The 14,879-nt window shown below is 42.4% G+C and overlaps 1 protein-coding gene across 2 annotated transcripts in view; it reads right to left on the reverse strand.

The window, feature by feature from the left end:
- The window catches only part of CPAMD8 (C3 and PZP like alpha-2-macroglobulin domain containing 8), a 1,104,327-nt gene that overhangs the window by 500,414 nt on the left and 589,034 nt on the right, over positions 1-14,879 (reverse strand). For both annotated transcript variants that reach the window (XM_069217904.1, XM_069217903.1), the window contains exons 28-29: positions 4,482-4,638; positions 1,853-1,927 (exon numbers count right to left, since the gene is read on the reverse strand). In XM_069217904.1, the coding sequence (XP_069074005.1) occupies positions 1,853-1,927; positions 4,482-4,638 (232 nt within the window). The remainder of the gene's footprint in view (positions 1-1,852; positions 1,928-4,481; positions 4,639-14,879) is intronic.

The following is a 14,879-nucleotide window of genomic DNA, read 5'->3' on the forward strand; positions in this document are numbered from 1 at the left end:
ATTACTTCGGTGAGGAGGGTCAGTGAAATTTAGGCTTTGTCCTCCAAGGAACAGTACACGGTTTTCCATGAAAATAGAGTGGTTCTACGAACTCATCTATCATTCTTACCGAAGGTGGTGTCGGATTTTCACATTAATCAGACTATTTCACTACCAACTTTTTTCCCCAATCCGGATACTCCGGCAGAGAAAGCTTTGCACTCTCTGGATTTGAAGAGAGTATTAAAATTTTACTTGGATAAGATAAAAAAATTGATTAGACGATCTCACCACCTATTTGTAAATTACGGTCATTTGAAAACAGGCGATGGAGCCTCTAAACAAACCATATCCAGATGGATAGTTTCATGTATTGTTACTGCATATCAATTGGCTAACAAACAGTTATTGGCTAGGCCTAAGGCTCATTCGACAAGAGGAAAAGTGGCTACTGCTGCCCTCCTTAATAATGTTCCAATCTCTGAAATTTGTAAGGCTGCTACATGGAAGTCTGTACATATATTTACTAGGCATTACTGGTCGGACTCAGATGCCAGAGCAGACGCTCAAGTTGGGCAAGCGTCTCTGAGAAATTTGTTTGCATAGTGTATATCTCTTCCTGCACTTTTATTAGACAGTCTGCAGAGATGAGGGATGGGCCTGCTAATCTATTCAATGTTTATGACTATTGATGAGGATCCCCTGGAAGAGAAGGATAAGTTACTTACCTGTAAATCCTAGTTCTCTTCCAAGGGTATCCTCATCAAAGTCATAAACAACCCACCCTCCTCCCTGGACGCAAGTCTCCTAGAAGTGCAGGACACACTATCTCTCTAATCTGTTTGATACGTTGTCACCGTAAAAAAGTGCTTACCTAACTGTGAACCAACTGTCACCTCTCCTTCACCCCTGAGGCATGGTGGGATACTGGCGGTGCTCAAGGTCTTAAAGGCACGGTGCCAAATTTTGTGATTCTACTGTGGTAACCTGCATGCAGCCTATTGGCTAATAATGCTCCATTGTTTTCAATGCAGTTTTTTCTCTTTTTTCACTGGTGTTGCTACTGCTTCTTTCCCTCTGCCCAGCTATGGGGCTGTGGAAAGTCTTTTCTTCTTGTAAATTTGAAAGGGAGTGTTTAAAAAAAAAAAAAAAAAAAAACTCCATAGAAATAAAGCATTTTAGCCTGTTTATCATTATAGTCTGCATTGCTGTTGTACACATGTATATATGGGTTTGGTATGAAAATTGTCTACTAAAAATGCTATATATTTTTCATGTATATTTTCATACTTATACATGTGTGTATTTTATATATGCTCCGGGGTCCCCGCACGAGGGCGGGAATATTCAATGTTTATGATACCCCTGGAAGAGAACTAGGATTTACAGGTAAGTAACTTATCCATCTCTGCGGTCCACACATAGAAGTGCTGAAGTGGCCCACAAAGTGTTCCACAACTTCTAAATGAGGAGAGAGAAGTGAGGGTTGGACAACTGAGACACCTGTGAACTTTTGGCAGATGAGTTACCACTGAACCGTAAATCAGGCTTTCCGTCTGTTTATTTACTTTTCTTTGTTCATAAATTGCACTATATACCACAATGTGGCCTCATAGTGCACAAAAACATACCAAATCAACTTGGAACTATCAGTTACTGATACTTGAATATCTCAAAGCTACGTTGTGAAATTCATCTTGTGATTAGATTATCCAGCTTCCAGGCAAAGCTGATCAAGTACAGCACACCAGACTTTACCTTACTGTTCTAATCTTGTGAGACCATCATATTCATGGAGTCAGAGCTCACTGATAGTATCCTAACTGGCCATTTTAATGGTCCTCACGACTGGATGATGCTCCTAGGATCTTACCTCAGAAGTGACACCCGTCTCCAGAAGGGCTGCCACCACATATGCTGTCAGAGCAATTTTGCCATGGATGCCGCCCTGAAAGAAAACAAAAAAAAACTCAGCAAACCTTTGAGTATTATGTAACACTAGGGTCAAGCCCACACTGGTTTAATTGATCTAGGAATGTGGCTGAATTTAGGTTTTGCAGTCAGTGATCTTGTGAACAGCCATATTAAATACCATTGTGAAGTCCACACAGTGAATTACATGCAGCATGCAACAACCCAGAAATGCTGTTCTGACCAAGTATGAAAGGACTTTTCTAAATTCAAAACTATCATACCCAGCCTTCTATGCAATACAGATTTCATGATTTTGTTTATCCTGAATATTTTAATAGCATTCATGATACGCCTGAATATTTTAAGAGCAGTCAGGGTACACTTTAAACTCCTAAATAAGATACCAGTCACTTACATGAGGTCCATTGTTAACGTGGTCCTGTCCATGTGGAGCATCAAGGATGGGTGTACTAAACTAAGCTTCATTCAGAAGTTATGGAAACCAGCCACAACCTTTGAACACATTTATACTGTAGATGCCAACAAGTCATAATTTACTGCACTTTATGGAAAGATTTCAAATGTACTCTAGTGCCTGAGTAGGCTTTCCAGGGTCTAATCAGTCGTATGTAAATAACTTCAACTCCCATTGCCTCCATTCCTTTTGTACCAAAACTGGGAGCCCTTCAGAATTGGTGTAACTGATTATGGAGAGTACAAGTAAGTTATATCATGTAATGTTATTTGGTATTTGTAAAACAAAATGTTTGACTATGCCTGTGCCACTAAAGGGGCAGTGTCCATATCTTTAACACACTTGTGTTTTCCAGAGTACATGTCTGTCAGTGTTCCATCTCTTAGGCGGTCATTCTGACCGCGGCGGGCGGCGGTAGCCACCCGCCATGCGGTCACCGCCATCTGGCCGCACCGCGGTCAAAAGACCGCGGCGGCCATTCTGGCTTTCCCGCTGGGCCGGCGGGCGCCCGCCAAAGGAGCGCCCGCTGGCTCAGCGGGAAAGGCCCTGCAACACAGAGGCCGGCTCCGAATGGAGCCGGCGGTGTTGCAGGGGTGCGACGGGTGCAGTTGCACCCGTCGCGATTTTCACTGTCTGCTAAGCAGACAGTGAAAATCATGCTGGGGCCCTGTTAGGGGGCTCCTGCACTGCCCATGCCAGCAGGGGCCCCCAGGGGCCCCACGACACCCGTTCCCACCATCCTGTTCCTGGCGGTAAAAACCGCCAGAAACAGGGTGGCGGGAAGGGGGTCGGAATCTCCATGGCGGCGCTGCTTGTAGCGCCGCCATGGAGATTCAGCCCAGACAGGGGAAATCCGGCGGGAAACCGCCGGATCCCCTATTCTGACCGCTGCTTTACCGCCGCGGTCAGAATGGGCAGGGAAGCACCGCCAGCCTGTTGGCGGTGCTTCCGTGGTCATCCACTGGAATGACCCCCTTAGTGTCTTTATCTCCCAACATCACAATTTTATAGTGTCCCTGTCTTCCAGTGTCTGTGCCTCCTCTTGTTTGTCTCATCCCATATCTATCACCCCCCCATGTCTGTTGAAGTGTGGGTTCTGTCACTCTTGAAATGTGCCTCAGTGTCTTAGTCTCCTAGTATCCTAGGTTTCCACTGTCTGTCCACCCAAGGTGCACATTCACCATGGAATGACTCCCCTTGGACGTGGGTCCCAGTGCCAATGCCTGCCTCTGTCTGTGTCTCTAGATGTCCATGTGTCCCAAGGCTTTGTCTCATCATGCCCATTTCCTGTACAGTCTGTGTATCATAGTGTGTCATCAGGAATAATGCGTCCTGTTTCTGGCCAGTTATTTGTTGTTATGATGTTGATCAATTTTCATCTAGTGGAAAGAGTGAAGCAGGTTTCCATATGAGATCATCATTATTGGAAATCAGAAGGAAATTAGACAATAGGAAGCTATTATTGCTGCAGCTACTTGTGCATTTCTTTTCCTTTCATGGTTGCTTGTTTAGCAGCATTGAGAACGTCTAAGAAATTGTGCTAAAAGCCTCTGTAAACAGCCAGAGAGAGGAGTTTTTGTATTAACTGCGCAAAACACAGTGCAATAAAAGGGTGAAGTGTTGATGCTGAAATCTTCTCAAGCTGTCACGTCAGATGTGAGGTGTTTATCCAGCCTTAACCTTTTACCTGACATCACTTCTCATTGAGATTCTTGTACTTTAACTTTTGCAGTTAATAGTGCAGGCATACAAATAATACAGTGTGAAGCGTTTTGAGCTACATGGTGTGGAAACACTAACAATTGACAAGATACAGTTTAAAAGCTCCTCTTAAATTTGTTTTGTTGCAGAACAAACATGCCAGACATAGCCCTGGCATCAGTACCGGAGTGCCAAAGATGGCACCTGTCCATGCATGTCTTTTATCCCTATCAAAATCTAAACGCAGAATCAAATTCTACACATATTGAAAATTAATCAGGCTTGCCTATACTCATTCAATAAGGTGGTAAGGGCCATACCCATATTCCAAGCACATAACAATTAGCCTATCATGATATCTAGTCTGGCTTGATAACCTCAGATGCTGTACCCCCAACCCCAGGATGTCTACCTGAATGTCCTTGTTCAGTATCCTGCCCATGGCTGGAAAGGAACCGTCTCCTTTCTGGTGCTGGATGATCCAGTCCTTCACTGCCATCAGCTCCTTGGGATCAATGAAGACGAATACTCGCGACTGTGCGAAGGACTTCAACACAAAGGCAGTTAACCTAGAAAGGAAACCAGCAAGGATATGCTTACCGCAGAGAGCATGATACAATGTCCAGTGCAACCCTTTTAAAATCATAACAGGCATCTGCTGCCAGCTGTAAATGCACCTCAGATTTTACTTTGGGATAACACTCCTCCACGATAAGGTGACTTGCTTAATAAAAAGCAGTTCTTCATACTTTGGTCATTGCCAAAAATAAGTTCCAGGGACAAAGGTTTTCAGCATAAATGTGTTTGCCAGAACTGTAATTTGAGAGTGGTGCTGGCTTAGTCCATGCTGAGATCAGACTTGTGCCCATTCTGCAATATAACATCCTGTTATATGGTTCCTGCTAAAATAATAGGACTGTGTATTAGGATGATAGAACTTCAGAATGTGGGAGAATAAGGGCCTGATTTAGAACTCAGCGGACGGGTTACTCCGCCACAATAGTGACCAATATCCCATACGCCTAAATCTAAATCCCATTGGACATAATGGGATTTAGATCTCGGCAGACGGGATATCTGTCACCATTGTGACAGAGTAACCCATCCGCCGATTTCTAAATCAGGCCCTAGGTCCTTCCACACCATCAGAAGCCACCAGCCCAACTCCTGGCTATCTCTCAGAGTGTAAAGTGTCACTTCTTAAATACTATGCTAAAAACAAGAGAGGACCAACATGTGTCCAGGAGGGCATCACTAAATACTCCAGTTGCCTATCAAAAAGACAGATTCTAAAGAACCCATATTATGAAAAGAAAAAAAATAATAACATGTTCATTCCAACAAACCAAAATAAAAAGCTCAATTAAAAATGAACCAATTAATGATTTAAAATCAGTCACAACAATTTGCTTAAAAACAAGGGTCATATTTAAAAATTAGTGGAGGCTTTGAAGATGTCATCCATATTGTCGGTGTCACTAGAATCCAGAACGGAACCAGCTTCCACAGATGACAGACCCACAAGAGCCTTAGTGAGCAAATAAAACAAACATGGTCAAATCCCTCAGGCCGCTGAGGTAATTGTATCCCGTGAGTGCCCGCAGTAGATGAGCCAGAAGGAAGGAATCCTGGAGCCTTGATATCCATATTCACATAAAATGGCCCATCAAAGGCATCCTGAAGCAATGACAGTCTCATGGGACACCACTGAAAATGACCTTCAAGGAGGACATCAGCAGATCCATGTCCATAGATTGTACAAATTGCTTTGCAAGGCAGATGTTGACTGCACACTCAAAAGGACACCAAAGACAGCGGAACACAGGCTGCACACAGTAGAACCTTACTGGCCGAAAGGACAAAGATCAGTTGCCATTTAGTTCTCCCAATAAAGGTACGCAAAAGTACTGTATAATGCATTCACGACACAGCTGGACTTGGGGTAGTTCCATCACCATTTCTATTCAAGATGGGACATCCATTGCAGAGTAGAGAAGCAGAATTAAAACACCACCAATTAGGAATAACACAAGTGGTATGCCTCCAAATACACTCGAAAACAAAGAGTGTATAAAAGATAGAAGCACTCCGGAAACAGTCTGGAAAGTATTCATAAATCCAGACCCAACCACTTTAAAAAAGTGTACAACACCTGCGGTGTTAGAAGCATTAAAGATTCGACTCAAATTCAAAGTGTTGAGGAAAGTTGATGTTTAGCAGCAATTGTATTTCAGAGGATGAACTTGCAATTCGAATGTTTCATGAGCAGATGTGAGCGCCACGTTTTTCTGAAGCAACAGTGCTCTCAGCTGGCTAAGCTTGTCGATATTAACATTAAAGGTAGGAATGGAAGGCCACAAGCTAGCTACCCTAATGTCATGTGTGGGCCGGAACAAAATGGTTACTTCCCAGTAGGAGTAGATTTGCAGCCTGAACAGTTTTCTGTATTCACATGCTTTGCATTACTCTGCCATCTGGTGGTTGGGGCTAGAATAGTCCTTCTTCTCTCTCTTATTTTTTGTGAGGGTGTAGTCAACAACCATCTGGTGGTATGCCTGTTCCTTTTGTGACGTAAGACGGCACCCCAGATTTTCCTGTGCATAGTAGCCATCTTCAGATTATTTTTTGTGATTTTTTCTTTATCATCTTTCTTTCCTCTTTTCTTCCTTTTTTTTCTTTCCCAACTGATTGCGTTAACCTCCTCTTTCTGGGAGATGGGTGGGTCGCATGTGAATCTAGAAAACTCTTCAAGATGCAAAACTTCTCCTACTGGTAAGTAACCATGTCGTTTTGCAGCATTAATCCTTTTCTGGATTCACTTGCTTTGCATGAGTTTATGTAGCTGTATCCCTGTCTTTAGGTTGGATGGGTTGAAAAGAGGTAGTGTTTGCAAACAGGTGTTGAAGTACACCTCTTTGTTCATTTGAATGTCCACACAATAGTGTTGTGTGAATTTGTGAGAGTATGTCCAAGTTACTGCTGCACAGATTGTCTCTATAGGCACATTTGCTAGGAACACTAGTGTTGTGCCCTTCTTTTTTGTTCAGTGTGCCCTAGGGTGTGTGGGTAGTATCAACCCCGCCTTTGAGTAACATATTCATATTGTCTGTACCACAGCTCGAAAAATCTACTCGACCACTTGCATTGGTGAGTTTTATTTTATGAGGTCAAGCTATTTTTTAGATTCCACTCGACACTTCTGGTGAGTGGACAAAGAACATGTGTCATTTTCAGTCAGAAACTGAATTAGCAATTAAGATGCCTTTAAATCTTATTCTTGTCACATTTGCTCTGTGTTCAGAGACAGAGGTCAAATGTCAGTTTGTCTTCTTGCAATGGAAATACTTTTCCTTGTGACTGCAGAGTTGAAGGATTTTGTAAGGTGAACTGTCTGACCTATGTGAAGTGAAAGGCTTTTGGTATCAGCTTTTTCCTAACACACAACATTTATATAACTAAGTCAACTTTACAAACATTTAAAAATATATTTCAGTAGCTGTGAAAGACTATTTTTTGTACTTCTGTGTGATGAAAAAAATATTTCAATAGGATGAAAAAAAGTCAGAACACTTTAGTGGGTGATGTGCAAATAATAAATGTTTTCTGAAACCCAATTTTCACAGATTATTGTTAATACATTATATAGTTTTATCAGTAAAGCTGCAAGTTAGTGGGAAGGTTTTTGGACATTTCTTGAAAATTTAATGACAGTGCGCTACCACATCATGCTTTTTGTAATATATATATATTAAAAGTGAGTGTTTAAACATAAACAGAGAAACACTCCTGCCCTGATGGCAAAGCTATTAGTAAACTAAGAGGCAAGTCATGCATGGATCATGTATACCCTATATGTGTCCTAGATTTATTATACATGGAGCAAACGTTTAGTGTATTTAATCAAACAAAAGAGGATTTCTTTCACAGCAGAAATGCTGAACTCACATATTTGAAGGTGTGGGAATGAAGAAAATGGCACACAATCTGAGACCAGTTTCCGGGTCAAGTACATTACAGTTAGGTCGAGTAGATTATCCAACCTACTCGACCTGCAGTCTAGTAACATTTTTATGATTTTTCATGGCCTGGTCTGTACTATCCGACTTGATATTGTTCATTTTGATACTGGCAACCTTTTGGTAGCTTTTGCGAAGGATACAAACAGTTGGTTTACTTTGTAAAAATCTTTGGTCTCTTGCGGATAGTATATCAAGGTCCTTCTTACGTCCAATGTGTGTAGGGTTCTTTCAGTTTTTGTTTTGGTTTCTTGAAGTACTCTGGTAGTTGTATGCTTTGATTAACATGGAAACTGTTGACTACCTTTGGTAGGAATTGTGGGTTGATTCTGAGGACTAACATATGTATTTGCAATTATGGTTCCTGTATTGTTGGCATTTGCAACTTACTGACTCTTCGCAGTAAAGTGATAACAATTAAGAAGGAAGTCAAGTGTGAGAGACTTGAGATCTGTCTTGTGCATAGGTCCAAATAGTTCTACCATTAATACTGTGTTTAGGTTCCACATAGAGCTGGAACTGATCTTGGTGGTGCAATTCTTTTTGATCCCGCTAAAAATCTCTTCACTACCGGCGAAGTGAAGAAACTATCACAGGACGTGCCCCTGCTGTATGCTACAGCTGTTGCTACGTGTCCCTTCAGTGATGAGTAGGTTAGCCCCCTATCTAAAAGATGAGTCAGGTATGTTAATATTGTCTCCAGTGTTGTATTTGTTTCCATTTTCTCAATTCTTTTCCACTTTTCTGCATTGCATGATCTTGTAGTAGCTTTCTTGCCTCCCTAAGAATTTCCATTGTTCTTGTTGTTAGATGCAGATACCCGAACTCTATTTATTCAGACACTATGCTGCCAGACTAAGTGTTGGTTCTGGACAGTACACTTTTCTTCCCTGCATTGTTAGCAGGTCCTTCCTTGTTTTGAGTTTTATTTGTCCTGTGGACATCTCTAGCGGGTCTGAGTACCAAGTCTGTTAGCCGGTTGTGGGGCTATGAGGATGAGGTTCGTCCCAGGCTGTTTGGCGTTCTCCAGTACTTTATTAACGGGATCGGTGGAAAGGCATAAGCAAATCTCCCTGACCAGTTTAGTGACAGGGCATTCCCTTCTGACTCGTGGTGTAGAAACCCTGAGGTGAATCACTGGCATTTTGTATTTTCTGCTCTTGCAAACAGGTCTATTGTTGGTCTTATCCAGGTTACGAATATCCTTTCTATTGTTTCCTGATTCAGTTCCCATTCATGTGAACTGCTTTCTTGTCTACTTAGTCTCTCCGCCTCTATGTTTTCCTTTCCTGGTAGATAGATGGTGAAAAGGCTAATCCTTTATTAAATTGTCCAATGACAAATTTGTTGCGCTAGCTTGCTCAACGTGTATGACTTTATGCCTCATGCTTATTCAGGTAGAACATAAATCCTTGTGGTATCTGATTGTATCAGCATGATCCTCCCTGTGATGTGATTTTGTAAGGCCTTCAGGGCTAGCCAGACTGTCTTCATTTTCCAGAAAGTTGATGTGTATTAACACATCCGTTTTACACCACAATCCCTGTATTTTTATGTTCCCTGAATATGGCCCCCTAACCATTGTGGATACATCTGTTGTGATGGTCATTGTGGGAGTTGCTGTCCTGACTGGTCTTCCTAGGCTGACTTCTTTTGATTTCCACCATAGTGTTTCATTTTGTATCTTTGCTGTGACAACCACTAGATCCTCCCAGCTCCTGGTGGCTTGTGACCATCTGTTGCAGATCCATTCTTGGAAGGGTCACATGTGCAGTCTTGCATGTGTTATTAGTGGTATGCATGATGCCATCATGCCCAATAGTTTCATGACTGTACCCACTGTCAGAGACTGCTCTGTCTGGTAGATGCGAAGTTGAGTTGTCATTGCTTTTATCTTCCTTGCTATAGGGTATGCTATTGCAGTCCTTGAGTTTAGGGTTACTGTTTGAATGTCTCATTTGCAATTCTGCTTTGTCTTTGTTTTTACCAGCCAGTTGTCCAGATAAGGGTATATATGTATACCTTCCCTTCTTAAGTAAGCTGCTGCAGCAGTGAGACACTTTGTGAAGACACGTTATGCTGAAATGGAGTACACTGAACTGGTAATTAACTTTATCTAGTACAAATCTCAGACATTTTTTGTGTTTATGATTTATCGGTATATGAAGGTAGTCATCCTTGAGATCTAGAGCTGCCATGTAGTCCCTTTGCTGTAAGTGTGCGATGACTCCTTGAGGTGTGGTCATTTTGAAGTGTTGAGTTTGATTGAACGTGTTTAAGAATTTGAGGTCTAGAATTGGTCTCAGAGTTAGGCCTAGTTTGTGGATCAGAAAATAAGGTGACTAGTTGCCCTTGTTTCTTTCCCTTTGAGGTACTTTCTCGATAGCATTATTTTGTATTAGTTCTTTCACCTCTTTCCTTTATTGTCCTTAATTGTGTGAGTTCTTCTCAATACATCTCTTGTTTTGGTGGTCTTTGGGGGTGGTTCCTTTATTAAATCTCTGCAATAACGGTGATCTATCACATTTAAAATCCACTTGTCTGATGTTCTTTGTTCTCACTCCTTTGGGAAATGTCTTAATCTGCCTCCCAATGGTGTTATGTGGGAGTCTGGTTTGTGTGTTGAGTCAGTTGTTTGTTGTTTCTCCCCCTCAGGGAGTCTGTCATTTTCCTTTACCATTTGCCTGAAAGTACTGTGGCAGGGTGTTGCCATTGTTTATAAGACAGTTGTGTGCGCTAGACAAAGATGCTCTGTGCTTGTTGCTGTTGGCTCTGAGGAAACAGTGTTCTACCTGTTGGACTTCATGGTGTGCTGCATCTTCTGAATGAGCCCATGAACTGTAGGGCTCCCACTGCCTGATGTATTGTTGTCCTTTATGGTTTGTTTCAGGGACTCAACCACTGCTTTCCCAAACAGGATGTCTCCTGTGAATGGCATGTTTATGATTGATGCCTGCACTTTTGGTTTAAAGCCTGACACCCAAAGCCAGGCACGCCTCTTTAAGATGTTACTGGTACACATTTGCCTGCAGGCAGTATTGTTTTGAGGTTACATTCGCTATTACACAGACACATTATTTTAGCCTAGGCCTGTAGCTTGTGCCCTTTCACTCTGAGGCATGCAATTTTATTTTTCTATTATTTTAGCAGACACCTTCTTTTAGTGGAGATGTTTTTATTATCTTATCAGCTTGTCCTTTTACACTGACTTCTGCATGCATTTTTATTCTGTACTTTATTTTAGGTTGTATGTGGTAAGTTACGATTTATTGCTGGTACAAAGCATTCATCACGTCCCCAAATCTTTTAAGCAGAAATGTACGTTTTGTCACGTCAGGGTAGTTTTCTCAGAACTCCACATTTTTATTATAAAACACCTCACTGCCCCCTACACAATAGAGGGGAATGCTAACCAGTTGCCATTGTACACTGCATGTAGCCTTTGCAGTTTCTGCTGAGACCTGACGCAGTCTCTTCCTCCATGTTGAAGAATTCGCAATAGACCAACAGACTACAATCACAGGTATGGGGTTCTCCTGGGGGATGGAGCTGATGGGAAGATTAGGGCTTACATTGCCATGCTTTTGTAGAGAACCTTAGTAGTGCAGGTAGGGATTTTAAAACCATTGTTGTGACAGTATGGTAGGACTTTTCCTAGGTTTCATTTTTCTTGTCTATGCCTTGCTTTTACTTTGTTTTGTCATCCTTATAAGCACGATACATGCCTTTTTACATAGAACGCAGTTGATTCAGTAAAATTTATTTAACCTAGTCCTACTCCTGTTTTGCCTTTGTATGTGTGAGACATATGTGACTGAGAGAAAGGGTAAGATCTGTTCCACCACAATTTCCCTGAGAAATCCAGATGACATATTAAGGTCTGCCACAAAACACCTTTTACTCTTGAGTACTGGTGAGCTTCTGCTAGCTGGCCAGAAGGGTTAGGCCGACAGCTGTCATATGGTGCAGGATCAGACTCAGTCCCCCGTGACTGGTGGTGCTGTCACCCAGATCCAGCAGTTTTGTTATTAAAACAAGTCTTTACGACAGTATCGGCTGCATCAAGAGCTGATTTAAGGCAGGTGTTTGCGATGTTGTGTCCTTCCTGCATGACTGCCTTAGGTCTCTTTTTGTATTCTTCAGGAAGGTATTGCATGAGGGATTCGATCTCACTGCTGATGGCCATATCGATTTAACAATCCATTGGAGTTGGCAATATGCCACAGTGTTGCAACCTCCCTTTCCATCTTCCTTCCAACCTTGTCTAGGCGTTTGCTATCCTTTTCGGGTGGGGGTCATGTTGAGGCAAGGACGTTGTTCCTTTTCCTGGCAGTGTTGAGCATAAGAGTCTGCCTGTGCATTGCCCTGTATGTACCTTAGATCTTGTGTAGAGGGTTTAAATTATTTCTCAATTCTAGGCGTGACTGCCTTTGTTTGTGCAGGTTCTTTAAATGCCTCCTCACCCTGGTCCAGAATGCTTAATATCCTGTGTAGTTACAAATTACCTTTGTGAGCAGGCATAAGTGTCTCTAAAAAGAAGCAAGAGTCTCCTTTTTCCTCTTCTACTTGTACCCCATTGTTGCCAGCCCTTTTGATACGGCTGTTGTACATCAAGAGCTCGTCAGGAGGTGATGGCCTCGAGAGGGGTATGTTCACCCCTTCTTTTGGGGAGTTTATCTCCATTTCGACCCATGACTGGTTGTCAAAGACCCCTGCTCCTTCAGTATCTTCTGAGTAAAATAAATGCTCCTCAGGTTCTCCCTTCTGTGGCTCTGGTGTTGCTGGAGCTCCCAACATGGATTGGCTGTCTTCCACGTCAAGTGTCGTCGACGGTTTCATAGGAATACAGAATTCTGTTAGGAACAAGTCGAAATTGTGTTTCCTTTGAAAGAGTGCTGCCATCTCGGCCTTCAATCTTCTCTTTTTCTCAATCTCATGCGCCATCATTTAGGCGACCCGCGTCGGTGAAAGCATCGAGTTCTTAGTCTCTTCCTTCAAACCCTCTTGAACGGTTGTTAATGCCGAGGGTTTAGACTGTGTTTTTTGGCATCCCCTCTTAGGATTGAGGGGTCTCATCTTGAGCTGGCCTTTGGTCGAATTTATTGGCGCCAAGTTTGCTTTCGTAGACTTGTCTGAGGGCTTTGGGTGGTCAGTGTTTTTCTGCACCTTTGTTGCCTTCTTTGTTTTCTTTTCAGTTGCCATCACTGCCTTATTCTCCGCCTCCTTTTTCTCTGCATCCATAACATGTGGCTCAGTGTCGGAGTCCCCACCATATGCAGTTTTAGCCTCCTCAACGTTGTTGTCATCGTCGTTTGACAGGCCTAACACCTTCAATGATATCTGTGATCTTTGGGTGGCATACTGTGTTGCTCTGGTCTCTGCCTAGGACGTGCCATCAAAGTCTTAGGCACGGATGTGGTGCAGACCTTGCAATCCTCATCTGGGTGATTCTTCAGATGGCAGAGGTTAAAGACCTCATGGGGTCTCTGCACAAATTTGTGGTGGCATTTGGGACAGACTTTAAAGGGGGTATTTTCGATGTCCCCTACCTGACCTTATTCTCAGACCACATGGCTGGTTCCAGCATGGTCCCTGGAAGGTCGGTTAGAAAGGTCTCCTTCTTGCTTGTTGTCCTCTTCGCAGTTTTTTGGCAACTTGATTTTCCAGTGAAACTTGTAAAAGGTGTAAAGAACTTTTTGAGCTCCGGTGTTGCTTCCAGACCCAACAGCAGAAAAAATAATCTGAGGATTGGTGCTACGAACAGGAAGATCCGGGACACTGCCTGATGTTACAAAAGGGACGTGCATAACTTAAAATGGTGGTTGACATCACCCAGAAAAAAAACAAAAAAAAAACAGAGAATGACTATTCCATACCCAACCACTAGATGGCACAATAATGCAAAACATGTGAATCCAGAAAGGTACGCAGAAAAGTACGTTATTACAACAGGTCACTATCTGAGAAACAGAAATCACATAGGGGACACCTGCTCTCATCCCACAACAGCTTTGAATATTCAGCATCAAGTAACTTCAATTTGAAAGTAACTGGAACACTGGGTGAATCAGGAAAACTGGTGTTCCCTTCATGTAACATGCTAAAGCAGCCACCGATGCATTATAGACGCCGTGCAATATTACCTGTTTACAAATCATTGAGTGTCTTAAAGAAGTTTCATTCCCCACTCACACATTTGTAATCAAAGGGTAATTCCCAAACCTCCTGTATGCGACTCTTCCCTTGTGCCTCTTCTGCTTACTGGAAAATGTTTCAAATATGATGTGAACTGAAATGTTGAGATTGGCAGTGAGATAACTCCATGTATCAGACATATTGCTGATGGCATTTCAGCTATTGTTAAATGCAACTTTTCTAATTTATCTGTATTAAGCATTGTGTATGTAGCATCATTCTTTGCCATTATCAGTTGTTTACATGTTAAATTAAAAGGCAAGACCAATTCTGGTGTGTTCACATGCTTCTAGGACATGTGGTTCAATTTAAGAACCTGTAACATCCAACTCAACTGCATACTAGATCTTAGTTGACATGCTGTAAAAAGGACATGTAATTTCATTTAATATCAGTTGCAGAAGACGCAATGTTACCACCTGTGATGCAAGATCCAAGCAGTTCTGGGGAAGAGAGGATCCATGCAGCCTGTCGTCGTTGCAGTTGGTGCCTGCGGTTGCAGGGGAGTGACTCAGTCACTCCAAGGGAGATTCCTTCTTACTTCTTGTGCAGGCTGAAGACTCATTGCGCTCAGAGGATGCATGGCCAGGGAACTGTTG

Source organism: Pleurodeles waltl, chromosome 12 (assembly GCF_031143425.1).
Source record: "Pleurodeles waltl isolate 20211129_DDA chromosome 12, aPleWal1.hap1.20221129, whole genome shotgun sequence".
NCBI classification, from domain to species: domain Eukaryota; kingdom Metazoa; phylum Chordata; class Amphibia; order Caudata; family Salamandridae; genus Pleurodeles; species Pleurodeles waltl.